Genomic DNA, 13,839 nt, shown 5'->3' on the forward strand with positions numbered 1-13,839 from the left:
AAACTCCACACAGGCAGTGACCCAAGCCGGGAATCGAACCCAGGTCCCTGAAGCTGTGAAGCAGCAGTGCTAACCACTGTGCTACCGTGCTACCCCTAACTTCTAGTATAAGCCCCAAAAGCACTGGCCACCTGAAATTATTAACACCTTAGCAGCATATATCCACTCTTACTTCACTTACAGTTTCCCCTATCTATTCCTGATCATTTTTCAAACTCCCTGAACTCTGTGCCAGGCTAAATCCCAGCAATAAAGGATATTTCTAGTCAAATTTAATAACTGCAGACTTTGAAAATTCTGACAAGTAACAGAGCTTCTTTTTTTGTTCAGAGGATGTTGCCCATCCTTAATTGCCCCTTGGGAAGGTGGTGGTGAGCCGTCTTCCAGAACAGAGCAGTCCATGTGGTGTAGGTGCACCCATAGTGCTGTTAGGGAGGGAGTGCCAGGATTTTGACCCAGCGACAATGACGGATATATTCCCCAGTCAGGATGGTGAGTGGTTTGGAGGGGAACTTACAAGTGGTGGGGTTCCCAGGTGTCTGCCGCCCTTGTCCTTCTAGGTGATAGAAGTCGTGGGTTTGGAAGGTGCTGTCGAAGGAACCTCGGTGAGTTGCTGCAGTGCAACTTGTAGATGGTACAAACTCTTGCTACAGTGCCGGGGGGGATGTGAATATTTAAGTTGGTGGATGGGGTACCAATCAAGTGGGCTACTTTGTCCTGGGGATGGTGTTGAGATTCTTGAGTGTTGTTGGGGCTGCACCTATCTAGGCAACTCCTGCCTTGTGGCGTGTAGACTGGCTTTGGAGGGGTTTGGAGGTAAGTAACTCCGCACAGAATTCCCAGCCTCTGACCTGCCCTTGAAGCTACAATAATAGATGTGGCTTGTCCAGTTAAGTTTCTGCAAGATACTTTTCTAAAGTTTAAAATCTTATCTATACCGATTTGGAAGAAGGAACTGAAGGCACTGTTGCTATGTTTGCAGATGATCCAAAGATATGCAGAGGGACTGATAATATTGAGGAAGCAGGGGGGCTGCAGAAGGACTTGGACAGGTTAGGAGAGTGGGCAAAGAAGTGGCAGATGGAATACAATGTGGAAAAGTGTGAGGTTATGCACTTTGGAAGGAGGAATGGAGGCATAGACTATTTTCTAAATGGGGAAATGCTTAGGAAATCAGAAACACAAAGGGATTTGGGAGTCCTTGTTCAAAATTCTCTTAAGGCTAAGGTTAAGGCAGGTTCAGTCGGCAGCTGGGAAGGCAAATGCAATATTAGCATTCATGTCGAGAGGGCTAGAATACAAGAGCAGGGATGTACTTCTGAGGCTGTATAAGGCTCTGGTCAGATCCCATTCGGAGTATTGTGAGCAGTTTTGGGCTCCATATCGAAGGAAAGATGTGCTGGCCTTGGAAAGGGTCCAGAGGAGGTTCACAAGAATGATCCCTGGAATGAAGAGCTTGTCATATGAGGAATGGTTGAGGACTCTGGGTTTGTACTCGTTGGAGTTTAGAAGGATGAGGGGACTCTTATTGAAACTTACTGGATACTGCGATAGATAGATACTGGATACTACTGGATAGAGTGGACGTGGAGAGGATGTTTCCACTAGTCGGAAAAACTAGAACCAGAGGGCACAACCTCAGACTAAAGGGATGATCCTTTAAAACAGAGATGAGGAGGAATTTCTTCAGCCAGAGAGTGGTGAATCTGTGGAACTCTTGCCACAGAAACCTGTGGAGGCCAGGTCATTGAGTTCTTTCAGACAGAGATAGATATGTTCTTGATTAATAAGGGGATCAGGGATTATGGGGAAAAGGCAGGAGAATGGGGATGAGAAAAATATCAGCCATGATTGAATGGCGGAGCAGACTCGATGGGCCGAGTGGCCTAATTCTGCTCCCATGTCGTATGGCCTTATGATCCTTCAATGCTATTGCCAATATTCCTACTCTTCAGGTCCCTTAGGTTGTTTGCAGCTTGTGTTGTCTGATCACCCCATGACATAATTAGTCTGAGATGACAGTTCACACAAAGTGAAAGGAGACATTCTATTTTGATCACAACACAAAGTTTAGGCGCATGTTCTTCCAAGCTTCTCCCAGTCCACGAGTGTTACCATGGCCGAATTGTGGGAGAGATCAAGGGAACTACAGCAACTCATAGATCATACAACGAAACAGAAGGAGGCCATTCAGCCCACCCTTGTCTGTGCTGGTCCCTTCAAAGAGCTATCCCACTAGATCCACTCCCCATACTTTCCCCAAAGTCCTGCAATTTCCAACCCCCCTCCCCACTTTCCGGTATTTATCCAATCTCCTTTTGAAAGTTCCGACTGACGATGCTTCCACTGCCCTTGCAAATAACAACTCTCATTGCTTTAAAAAAATCCTCCTAATCTCCCCCTCTCAATCCTTTGCCAACTACCTCAAATCAGTATCCATTGGTTACCGACCCATCCTGCCAGTTACAGACACATTTTCTCCCAATTTATCCCATCTCCTTTTTTTGAACGCCTCAATGAGATCAAATTTGCCACCCGGTGCTTCAAGCCTGGAAATTATTGCTTGTCAGAATTTTGAAAGCACGGAGTCGGAGGTAAGACTGATTAGAAACCGTCATGGAATTTTTTTCCTTTTTCGAAGGCAGCGTGTGTCACATTCCAAAGAGATTGGGATGTAAAGGTTTAGAGTTGAGATGGCTTGTACCTCGACAGCAATGCTATAATCCACCATTGAAACACTAGTGTTTCTGTGCCAGCAAACGTGCATTGTGGTATTCCCACGATGGGGTGATTGTCTCTCAAGAGAGGTCCTTGAGGCACTTAGATCATCTTCAGACTCGTGCTCTACAGACGTCTCATCGGGCGATTCTAAAGAATTGATTGAAAAGTCCTTTAAAAATTTACAATAAATCCCGGCGACCAGGTCAATTTGTTGGGCGAAACCAACGAGTGGCATTAACATCAGGGAAGGAAAAAAACTGCGGAAAGAGTCTTGTACACATACATCATCACAAAACAATTAAAATCCAGAGAGCAGATCCAGCCAGCGGGTCTGGCTGGGTACAGTGTGAGGCACATCATTCTGGAGCGCTATATTCCAGTATTGCTTTAAATTACTTTCAGGCCAAAATTTGAAACAAGTTGAATGGCTTCAGGGCAGAAGAATGATTCCTTATTTTTAAAAAAGATTCAAATTGTTCGTAGAATCCTACAGTGCAGAAGGAGGACATTCGGCCCATCGAGTCTGCACCGACCACAATCCCACCCAGGCCCTATCCCTATAACCGCATGCATTTTACCCTATCTGGTCCCCCTGACACTAAGGGGCAATTTAGCATGGCCAATCCACCTAACCCGCACATCTTTGGACTGTGGGTGGAAACCTGGAGCACCCGGAGGAAACCCACGCAGACACGGGGAGAATGTGCAGACTCCACACAGACAGTGACCCGAGCCGGGAATCGAACCCGGGTCTCCGGCGCTGTGAGGCAGCAGTGCCACCATGCTGCCCTCAAATAACCAATTAAACAATTATTTTCTGTGATGGGGTGTGCAGAAACAGGAGGTCTATCTTTAACATTGAGAGTCAGGCTGCTTGGGGGAGATGTATTCTTCGCACAAGGGGGAGTGGGGATCTGGAACTCGCTCTCCCCCAATCAAAAAAGCCGTTGAGGGTCAATTAAACATTTCTAAGTTTATTTATTAGCGTCACAAGTAAGGCTTACATTAACACTGCAATGAAGTTACTGTGAAAATCCCCTCGTCGCCACACTCCGGCACCTGTTCGGGTACACCGAGGGAGAATTTAGTATGGCCAATGCATCTAACCAGCACGTCTTTCAGACTGTGGGAGGAAACCAGAGCAGCCGGAGGAAACCCACGCAGACACGGGGAGGATGTGCAGACTTCGCACAGCCGGTGACCTGAGGCGGGAATTGAACCCGGGTCCCTGGCGCTATGTGACAGCAGTGATAACCATTGTGCCACCGTGCCACCCCAGGCCGTTCCAGACTTGCGCCCAGCATTGCTGTGGGGACAACCTGAAGTATCACGTGACATAATCCCGTTCACGCAACATCCTGGCCCCAAGATGTAATAAATTTTGATGGGTGGTACGCAAACTGCTGACTAGGGAATAAACACTCCAATTTCAGAAGCGAGATGAGGAGGTATTTTTTATCAGAGGAAAGGTTATTTGGAGATATGAGAGTTGGGTTAAGATACAGATTAGCCATGATCTAATTAAATGGTGGAATAGACTTGGGAGGCTGAATGGCCCTCCTCCTGTTATTACTATGGACAGATTATTCACAAACTTGTGAGAAACCGAATAAAACGAGACAGGAAGTCAGTGTTCGGCAGGAAAATCCAGAGATCAGAATTCAGAGGCTGATAATCTCCTTCTCTGCTATAATGACTCTAAGAAAGGACGGCACGGTGGCACAGTGGTTAGCACTGCTGCCTCACAGCGCCAGGGACCCGGGTTCGATTCCCGGCTTGGGTCAGTGTCTGTGTGGAGTCTGCACGTTCTTTCCGTGTCTGCGTGGGTTTCCTCCAGTTTCCTCCCACACTCCAAAGATGTGCGGGTTAGGTGGATTGGACATGCTAAATTGCCCCTTACTGTCAGGGGGACTAGCTACGGTAAATGCATGGGGTTATGGGGATCGGGCCTGGGTGGAATAGTGGTCAGTGCAGACTCGATGGGCCGAATGGCCTCCTTCTGCACTGTAGGGATTCTATGATTCTAAGACTTGATAATAAAGTTGAAGGTCTATTGAGATAGAATGAGAGAATAGGACTGATTGGATTGCCCTACAGAGAGCCAAAATGGACTCGATGGGCTGAATGGCCTCCTTCTGTGCCATAATGACTCCAGACAAACTCGGAGGCAATGGGGATAATCTCACACCCATTGCAGTAAATCGGTAAGAAACTGAAGTTTGGCACTGAAGCGAATGAAAGTTTTATAATATTGCTGTTCTTTGGGGGCGTGTCTTTAATTTAGGGTAAAATACAGGGGATCAAGTGACCTGTTCTGATGTCTGCTCAACAGCAGGCCTGGATGAAGTGGCTGTAAAAAAATTGAAAGCGTTGTTTTTGCTGGGCAGAGTGTTGTAAGATGTTTAAATTGGAGACAAAATGGAGCAGCCTCCGTGCTTACAGTGGTTAGATTGATAATCCCCAAAGTCCCAGGAAGAGATTGAGAGTGTTGATTTGTAAATGATTATGCAAAAATTGCCCATTTACTTCCAAGATAAAAGAGAGTTTGGATCTCAAGGATAGCTAATCAGCATTTCTATTTGGATACAAGGTCCATGTGATTCTTTTTGCCATGGAGATGTGGTTTGAGAGGCAGCTGTTTCTAAGACATCCCTGAAATTCCCAAATGCAGTCAGTCTGCCAGGATTTGGGTGAGAGGCCAGAAAGCTATGGTGCACTGGGCAGGAATGTGGCTGCGAGTTTGTGCCTGGGTTGGAATGACCAAATTTGTGAGATTTGAAACAAAGCTGGAAGATTCACCTAGTTTTCTCCGTGAAAGTTCTGGGGTTAAAAGTTACCAGGTTGGGAAAGGGAAAGAATGGAAGTAAGCCCTCAGAAGCTGAGAATCACTTAGGATATATCTGGGGAAAACCAAATGACTACTTAAGGGACAGTGTAGAATGTAGAGGCAGCACGGTGGCACAGTGGTCAGCACTGCTGCCTCACAGTGCCAGGGGCTTGGGTTCGATTCCTGGCTTGGGTCGCTGTCTGTGTGGAGTCTGCACGTTCTCCCTGTGTCTGCGTGGGTTTCCTCCGGGTGCTCCAGATTCCTCCCACAGTCCGAAAGATGTGCAGGTTAGATGTACTGGCCATGCTAAATTCTCCCTCAGTGTACCTGAACAGGCGCCAGAGTGTGGCGACTAGGGGATTTTCACAGTAACTTCATTGCAGTGTTAATGTAAGTCTACTTGTAACACTAATAAAAATAAATAAATAAGGAGTATAAGTTATGTCGGAAGTAAAAGGGGAAAGTTCCGATCTGTAGTGTAAATGATAAATTGCCTACAACAAGTGCTTTTAATTTGTTTATTATAGTAAAAGTCTTGAAAACGTGAAATCTTGTTGTATCATCCTTTCAGATATTAACTGGATGTTTGATTATTTTGTGAAAAGTTATTGGTCTCTGCAGGGATGGTATCAGCACACGAGGCTGAATTGTATCGGTCTGGCTGAGGGATAATTTTCTTAAGCGTTCATTATTCTACTTGGGAGCCAGTCAACGGTTTTGTTTTCAAGAGAAAGCTGAAAACCAATTAATTGCAATGGCTGAAGGATAAAAAGATTTCATAAATATTTTAAAGCAACTTTGTTTTACTACAGAGAGGCAATGTGCAAAACGTTTCAACTAATAGCCCCAAATTACATAATTCTATCTCATCCTGAGATCATTATACTGCACTATGCTCTTAGGTACTGGGACCAATATATTAGTTTATCTGACTCTTCAGAAGTTTTCGTTATAAGGTGCCAAAATCGCACAATCAGTAACGGGGGTGTTTAGCTTATTGTAAATCTGGTGAAATCCAATGAAAACTCTGGGCTACTGAACACTAACTCAAAGAGGAAATACCAGCTAATCTGTTTCAGCTTGGAATTCACTTACTGGGGGGTCCATCGCTGGGGCTGGGTGTCATTAGTTCGCTCGGCGACCCGTTGCACTGTTGGGCGAGATCGACGGCCATCTGCAAATCCTCGATCCATTTGTCCATCTCTACCTGGGCACTGATGGAACAAAGAAACGTGAGATTTTATTCAAATCTGGTGCAAACCACTCTGGTCTGAGGGAACTGTCGCAGTTCGTAATAAAGCATTTATTCCTCGTATAAGAACATTTTCCTGCCCATTCAGCCCTTTACTTCCCGAGTGAAGATTTTGGAACATCGCTATTCCAGCACACCGGACAATTACTCTTAATCACCAGGAACAGCGAGGTGTGTCCACTCAGCATCATCATTGGCCTTTCACTCATAAGACCACAAGGCAAATGGAGCCCAAGGATTTGGTTGAACAAGCTGCCTAGGCTCCTCTATGAAAATGGCCAAAAACAAATTTAAGAGGATCTTCTGGTGTCTGTGGGACTGTAATCCTCGATTAGTAACTACTTTGTGGACAGGAGAGGGTAAGGAAAGAAAATTGGGGAGGGGGGCAGCGGGGGGTTGTGGATAAGAACATAACATAACAACATAAGAACTAGGAGCAGGAGTAGGCCATCTGGCCCCTCGAGCCTGCTCCACCATTCAATAAGATCATGGCTGATCTTTTCGTGGACTCAGCTCCACTTACCCGCCTGCTCACCAAAACCCAGGATGTTGCCTGGTATGGAAGGCATTAGCTATGAGGAGAGGTTGGAGAAACTTGGTTTGTTCTCACTGGAGCGACGGAGGTTGAGGGGAGACCTGATAGAAGTCTACAAGATTATGAGAGGCATAGAATCATAGAAAACCCTACAGTGCAGAAAGAGGCCATCTGGCCCATCGAGTCTGCACCGACCACAATCCCACCCACGCCCTACCCCCATATCCCTACACATTTCCCCGCTAATCCCTCTAACCTACGCATCTCAGGACACTAAGGGGCAATTTTTAGCATGGCCAATGAACCTAACCCACACATCTTTGGACTGTGGGAGGAAACCGGAGCACCCGGAGGAAACCCACGCAGACACGAGGAGAATGTGCAAACTCCACACAGACAGTAACCCAAGCCGGGAATCAAACCTAGGTCGCTGGAGCTGTGAAGCAGCATTGCTAACCACTGTGCCACCGTGCCGCCCCTGGAAACAGGTCCTTCGGCCCAACTTGTCCATGCTGCCCAGTTTTTACCATTAAGCTGGTCCCAACTGCCCACATTTGGTCCATATCCCTCTATACCCATGTAACTGTCTAAACATTTTTTTAAAAGAGTTTTAAAATGAGTTGCAAGGTCTGGGACTCGCGACCACAATTGCACATCAAGTTTTTAATGTTTTAATTAATGAATTATTCATAGAATCCCTACAGTGCAGAAGGAGACTATTTGGCCCATCGACTCTGCACCAACAACAGTCCCACCAAGACCTAAATATGTAACCCACATAGTTCCAATCCCCCTGACACTAAGGGGCAAGTTAGCATGGCCAATCCACCTAACCTGCACATCTTGGGACTGTGGGAGGAAACCAGAGCACCCGGAGGAAACCCATGCAGACACGAGGAGAACATGCAAACTCCACACAGATGGTCACCCAAGGCCGGAATCGAAACCGGGTCCCTGGTGCCGTGAGGCAGAAGTGCTAACCCCTGTATAAGACTTTCTGTAGAAGGCAGGCCAACTGCTGTGTGGATTTGCCAGAATGCTATTGGGGCTCCAAACATTGAATTATAGGTTTGAAGTTACACAAACCAACAGAGTTGTGCTCGATGGAATTCTAAAGGTTAAGGAGTGATTTTAACAAAGTTTTCAGAATATTGAGGGGAGCTGATAGGTCGATAGAGAGAAACTGTTTACTCAGCTTGGGGAGTCGAGGCTTGGGGTCGCATGGTCTAAAAATTAGAGCCTGACTATTCTTGAGTCAATTAGCAAACATTTCTTCCTGCAAAAGGTGTGTAGAAATTTGGAACTCTCTCCAGCCAGTGACAATTGATACCAAATTATTTATTCATTTTAATCAGAGATTGATAGATTTTTCCTATCCGAAGGTATTGAGGAATATGGGTGAGGACATGTATGTGGTTTACTAGGCTGATTCCGGGGATGGTGGGACTGATGTATGAGGAGAGATTGACTAGGTTAGGATTATTTTCGCTGGAGTTCAGATGAATGAGGGGGGATCTCATAGAGATTTGTAAAATTCTAACAGGACTAGACAGGGTAGATACAGGGAGGATGTTCCCGATGGTGGGGGAGTCCAGAACCAGGGGTCACAGTCTGAGGAAACAGGGTAGACCATTTAGGACGGAGATGAGGAGACATTTCTTCACCCAAAGAGTGGTGAGCCTGTGGAATTCATTACCACAGGAAGTAGTTGATGCCAAAACATTGAATGTATTCAAGAGGCGGCTGGATATAGCACTTGGGGTGAATGGGATCAAAGGTTATGGGGAGAAAGCAGGATTAGGCTATTGAGTTGGACAATCAGCCATGATCGTGATGAATGGCGGAGCAGGCTCGAAGGGCCAAATGGCCTCCTCCTTCTCCTATCTTCTATGTTTCAATGTGGAATTAGGTCGTGGATCAATCATGATCTCATTGAATGGCAGAACAGACTCAAAGGGCTGAATGGCCAACTCCTGTTCCTATGTTGCAAGGAGACTGTTGACTCTTCAGGATACTTCTCTGCAATGTGATTTAATGTTCCATTTGCAATTGCTTCACATGCTTGCCGGGCCCATTCATTCTGCCTTTGAGTCAAATCACTCATTATTCTTTTGACAACATGAAGAGGATTGGAATGGGGTCACCTTCAGGTGACAGCTCATTGGTTCCAACTCGTGACAATGAAAATGATTTCCAGCCTGATCTCACACACTTGCTCCAAAAAGGAAAGCAAGCCCCTTGTCTCAAGAAGCAACATTGCCCAGGTAACAATCGAGCTCTGTGACTGGTCACCAGCCAGTGAAGGTGCCTGTATTGCTGCCTCAATTTGAGTTATGTTAAACTAATGACATGTCTAAACCTAATACACAGTGTTTGTATTAATAGAGGACTCAACAACTGATTCTAAATGCAAGATTACGAGTGCTTTGAAATACTAGAGCAAATTCTGTCACATCTCACCGTGTACAGTAAAGCCATGATGGGCTGAATGGCCTCCCGTGCTGTAATCAGCCTTATGATTCTATCAGTTTGTGGAAGAATGGTCTTTTTACAAGTGAGTGCCTTTTCACTCAGTCAAAGACACAAACTATATCTATGGATCAGTGGAATTCACTACCACAGAAAGTAGTTGAGACCAAAATGTTGTGTGATTTTTAGAAGGAATTAGATATAGCTCTTGAGGCTAAAGGGATCGAGGGATATGGGGTTGAAGGTGGGATCAGGGTATTGAATTTGATGATCAAAATGAATGGTGGAGCAGGCTTGAAGGGCCGGATGGCCTACTCCTGCTTCTAGTTTCTCTGTTTCTCTACAGTTCAATTGCTCAGTAACCATTTTTGAACACTCACTCTCTTTCAATGAGGCAACAAGTCTGAGGAATTAGAGCTTGAACAAAGCTGACCCCCCCCCCCCCCCCCCCCCCTTACCTTGCAGCTACAACGATGGACTGGCGTTGTCCATTGAGGGTGAAACAGTGAGGGAGCGACCATTCATCTTCACTTTCCTTGATCTGAAGAGGGAAAGGTTAAAAACGTCAAACACGCGTGCGCTTTGTGCCAGAACTGAGAGGAATCCGTCAAGAGTTAGGAAGAGAAGGAGGGAGAGCAGGAAATCTGAGATAAAGACAACAAACAAAATGAAGGAAAAGAGCAGCTGATTGGGTGGCAAAGTGACGAAGGATCAGTCTGGAATTATTAGCCTGCCTTTAGTTTCTAGTGAAAGGTCGACTGAAACATTTCTCTCTTGGTACTGAGCGGCAGTGTTCACGTTTGTTTATCTTCCAAGTTTCAGGCTGGGGCTCCCACTTGTGTCTCCTACACTGTGCAGTAGAAAGGCTCTGCGGGTCAAGCTGACTCCACCCGACGGGGAGGCCAGAACTAGGAGGCTATTGATAAAAGATAGTCACTAATAAATCCAACAGGGAATTCAGGATAAACCTTGTCACCCGGAGAGGGGTGAGAAATGTGGAACTCGTTCCCCAGGGAATGGCTGAGGTGAACACCTTACAAATCCACAGCCACGGTAGCACAGTGGTTAGCACTGCGGCCTCACAGCGCCAGGGACCCAGGTTCACTGTCTGTGTGGAGTTTGCACGTTCTCCCCGTGTCTGCATGGTTTTTCTCCGGGTGCTCCGGTTTCCTCCCACACTCCAAAGATGTGTGGGTTAGGTTGGTTGGCCATGGTAAACTGTCCCTTAGTGTCAGGGGGACCAGAAGGATAAATAAACATGGGGTTACGTGGATAGGACCTGGGTGGGATTGTGGTCGGTGCAGACTTGATGGGCTGAATGGCCTCCTTCTGCACTGTAGGGATTCTATGATACACTCCCATGTATTGAAGGACAAGAGCGGCAGATATATGGTTACCACAACCTGGAAGTTCCCCTCCAAGCCACTCACCATCCTGACTTGGAAATACATCCCCGTTCTTTCACTGTCGCTGGATCAAAATCCTGAAGCTCCATCCCTAATAGCACGGTGGGTGTAACCGCAGGGATTGCAATGGTTCAAGAAGGCGGCTCACCACCACCTTCTGGTGGCAATTAGGGATGGGCAATAAATGCTGGTTTTGCCAGTGATGCCCACATCCCAATAATAAATTTAAAAATCCATCTTTTTGTAAAACTCCGTTAATTCCTTAGCAGAAGGAAAAATATATATTCCAACTTCACTGATCCGTAATTATCTTCTCCCCGTGTACAGGAGAAAGGAAGTGAAGAGATTTATCACTGGATAGGTTTCTCGAATGTTGATTTGGAGATTATTTACATTCTTAAATAGTTACATAGAATATACAGCACAGAAATGGGCCATTTGGCCCAAACAGTCCATGCTAGTATTTATGCTGCACTCGAGCTTCCTCCCTTCCCCTTCCCATCTCACCCTATTAGTATATTCGTCTATACTTTTCTCTTGTGTGTTTCTTGAGCTTTTCCACCTGTTAAGGAGCTTAGAACTGAACACAGAACTCCAGGCGTGGCTTGACCAGGGATTTGCACACTTGTAGCAAACTTCTCTCTCAGCGACAGGGATTCCCTCTGGGATCATGCTCTGCACAGGTTATGACCTCTGGCCTTTGACTTTAGGTGGGAGATCCACACTCGAGACAGGAGGTTCAATTCCCTCTGACAATGCATCTCTCACTCAACAACAACTTGCATTTACGCAGCGCCTTTTAACGTAATAAAACATCCCAAGGCGCCTCACAGAAACATTTGACATTGAGCTACACGAGGAGATATTAGGACAGGTTATCAAAAGCTAGGCCCAAAAAGGAAGGATTTTAGGAGCGTCCCAAAGGATAGGCGGAGAGGTTTAGAGAGGGAATTCCCGAGCTTAGAGCTAGACAGCTGAAGACACGGCCGCCAATGGTGGAGCGATGGAACTCAGAGGAGGTACAATTTCTTAGATACAGCTACCATATTGTCAGCATATGAGTCAACCCTTGATGCCTGGGGAACCCCTACAAAAGCGGGGGTCGACTTATACACAGAGTATAAAAGTGAACGCCAGTCTGGCCTATGGGTTGTCACCATTCTGAAACATCACTAGGATGCGACGCAAAGAACGGGCGCCTCTTAAATTCTTGCAACACAGCCCATAATGCCTGCTTGTCCCTTGTGCCCAGTTGTGAGGCACCAGTAAGTAAAACGTACACTTGTAGGGAGAAAAATTGAGGCCGAGTGTGAGTGTAGCATGTCATGGCTGAAAAGGGGCGGCACGGTGGCACAGTGGTTAGCACTGCTGCTTCACAGTGCCAGGGACCCAGGTTCGATTCCCGGCTTGGGTCACTGTCTGTGCGGAGTTTGCACATTCTCCCCGTGTCTGCGTGGGTTTCCTCTGGGTGCTCCGGTTTCCTCCCACACTCCAAAGATGTGCAGGTTAGGTTTATTGAACATGCTAAATTGTCCCTTAGTGTCAGGGGGACTAGCCAGGTCAATATGTGGGGTTATGGGGATAGGGCCTGGGTGGGATTGTGGTCGGTGCACTCGATGGGCTGAATGGTCTCCTTCTGGGATTCTATGCTATGATTCTATGACTTGTATGCTAAGTGTATACACGATTTGTGGAGGGGGCTGGGAAAATGGGGTCGTCTTACACGTTGAGTTGACTTGTATGCTGCTGTTTACAGGAATTCAATGTACCACGGGACGGGGGGGAAGTGGAATCAGATTCAACCTCAATTTATATTGAACTCAATACTTACGGTCATGCCATACAGGGGAATCTGTCCATGAACTTTGAACTGATTGGTTGCAGTCAATCCTCTACTGGTGTACAAGAGAATATCATTGAACTGGAACAATAGGGCAAGAGAAAGAGGGACGGGGAATGAAAGAACATTCTCTTATCAAACAGTTCCAATGCAGTAAGTGCCTCAATTGAAAATTAAACACTGTTGAATATGTTTATATTAAACCCGCGTAAAAAGCACGGTGGGTGTACCCGCAGGGATTGCAATGGTTCAAGAAGGCGACTCATCACCACCTTCTCAAGGGGCAATTAGGGGTGGGCTATAAATGCTGGTTTTGTCAGCGATGCCCTCATCCCAATAATAAAAAAAGATGCACCTTTTTGTAAAACTCCGTTAATTCCTTAGCAGAAGGAAAAATGTATATTCCAACTACACTGATCCGTAATTATCTTCTCCCCGTGTACAGGAGATGGGAAATGAAGAGGTTTATCCTTGGATAGGTTACTCGAAAGTTGATTTGGAGGTCATTTACATTCTTAAATAGTTACATAGAATATACAGCACAGAAAAGGGCCATTCGGCCCATATAAACACTAGCACGGAGTCAGCTATGGCTTGGGGGGGACGGTGGGAGTGCGGGGGGAGGAGGGTGCGCACCCTTGCGGCTGAATCACAAAGTTCTGGGTTCAAGTCCGCCGTGGGGATTTAACCTCGGGAGTCAGGGCTGACAGTCCCCGAGCTTGGGCTGTGAGTGTCCTGCCTTTCAGATGAGACATTAAACTGAGGCCCCGTCTGCTGTTGGAGGTGGAT

At 46.3% G+C, this 13,839-nt stretch overlaps 1 protein-coding gene across 1 annotated transcript in view; it reads right to left on the bottom strand.

The window, feature by feature from the left end:
* Window positions 1-13,839, bottom strand: part of LOC144499508 (FERM, ARHGEF and pleckstrin domain-containing protein 1-like) — a 308,252-nt gene that overhangs the window by 27,944 nt on the left and 266,469 nt on the right. The window contains exons 21-24 of the mRNA XM_078221540.1: window positions 13,042-13,131; window positions 10,263-10,345; window positions 6,644-6,762; window positions 2,705-2,868 (exon numbers count right to left, since the gene is read on the bottom strand). Coding sequence (XP_078077666.1) covers window positions 2,705-2,868; window positions 6,644-6,762; window positions 10,263-10,345; window positions 13,042-13,131 — 456 coding nt within the window. The remainder of the gene's footprint in view (window positions 1-2,704; window positions 2,869-6,643; window positions 6,763-10,262; window positions 10,346-13,041; window positions 13,132-13,839) is intronic.

The sequence above is a fragment of the Mustelus asterias genome, chromosome 10 (genome assembly GCF_964213995.1).
Source record: "Mustelus asterias chromosome 10, sMusAst1.hap1.1, whole genome shotgun sequence".
NCBI classification, from domain to species: domain Eukaryota; kingdom Metazoa; phylum Chordata; class Chondrichthyes; order Carcharhiniformes; family Triakidae; genus Mustelus; species Mustelus asterias.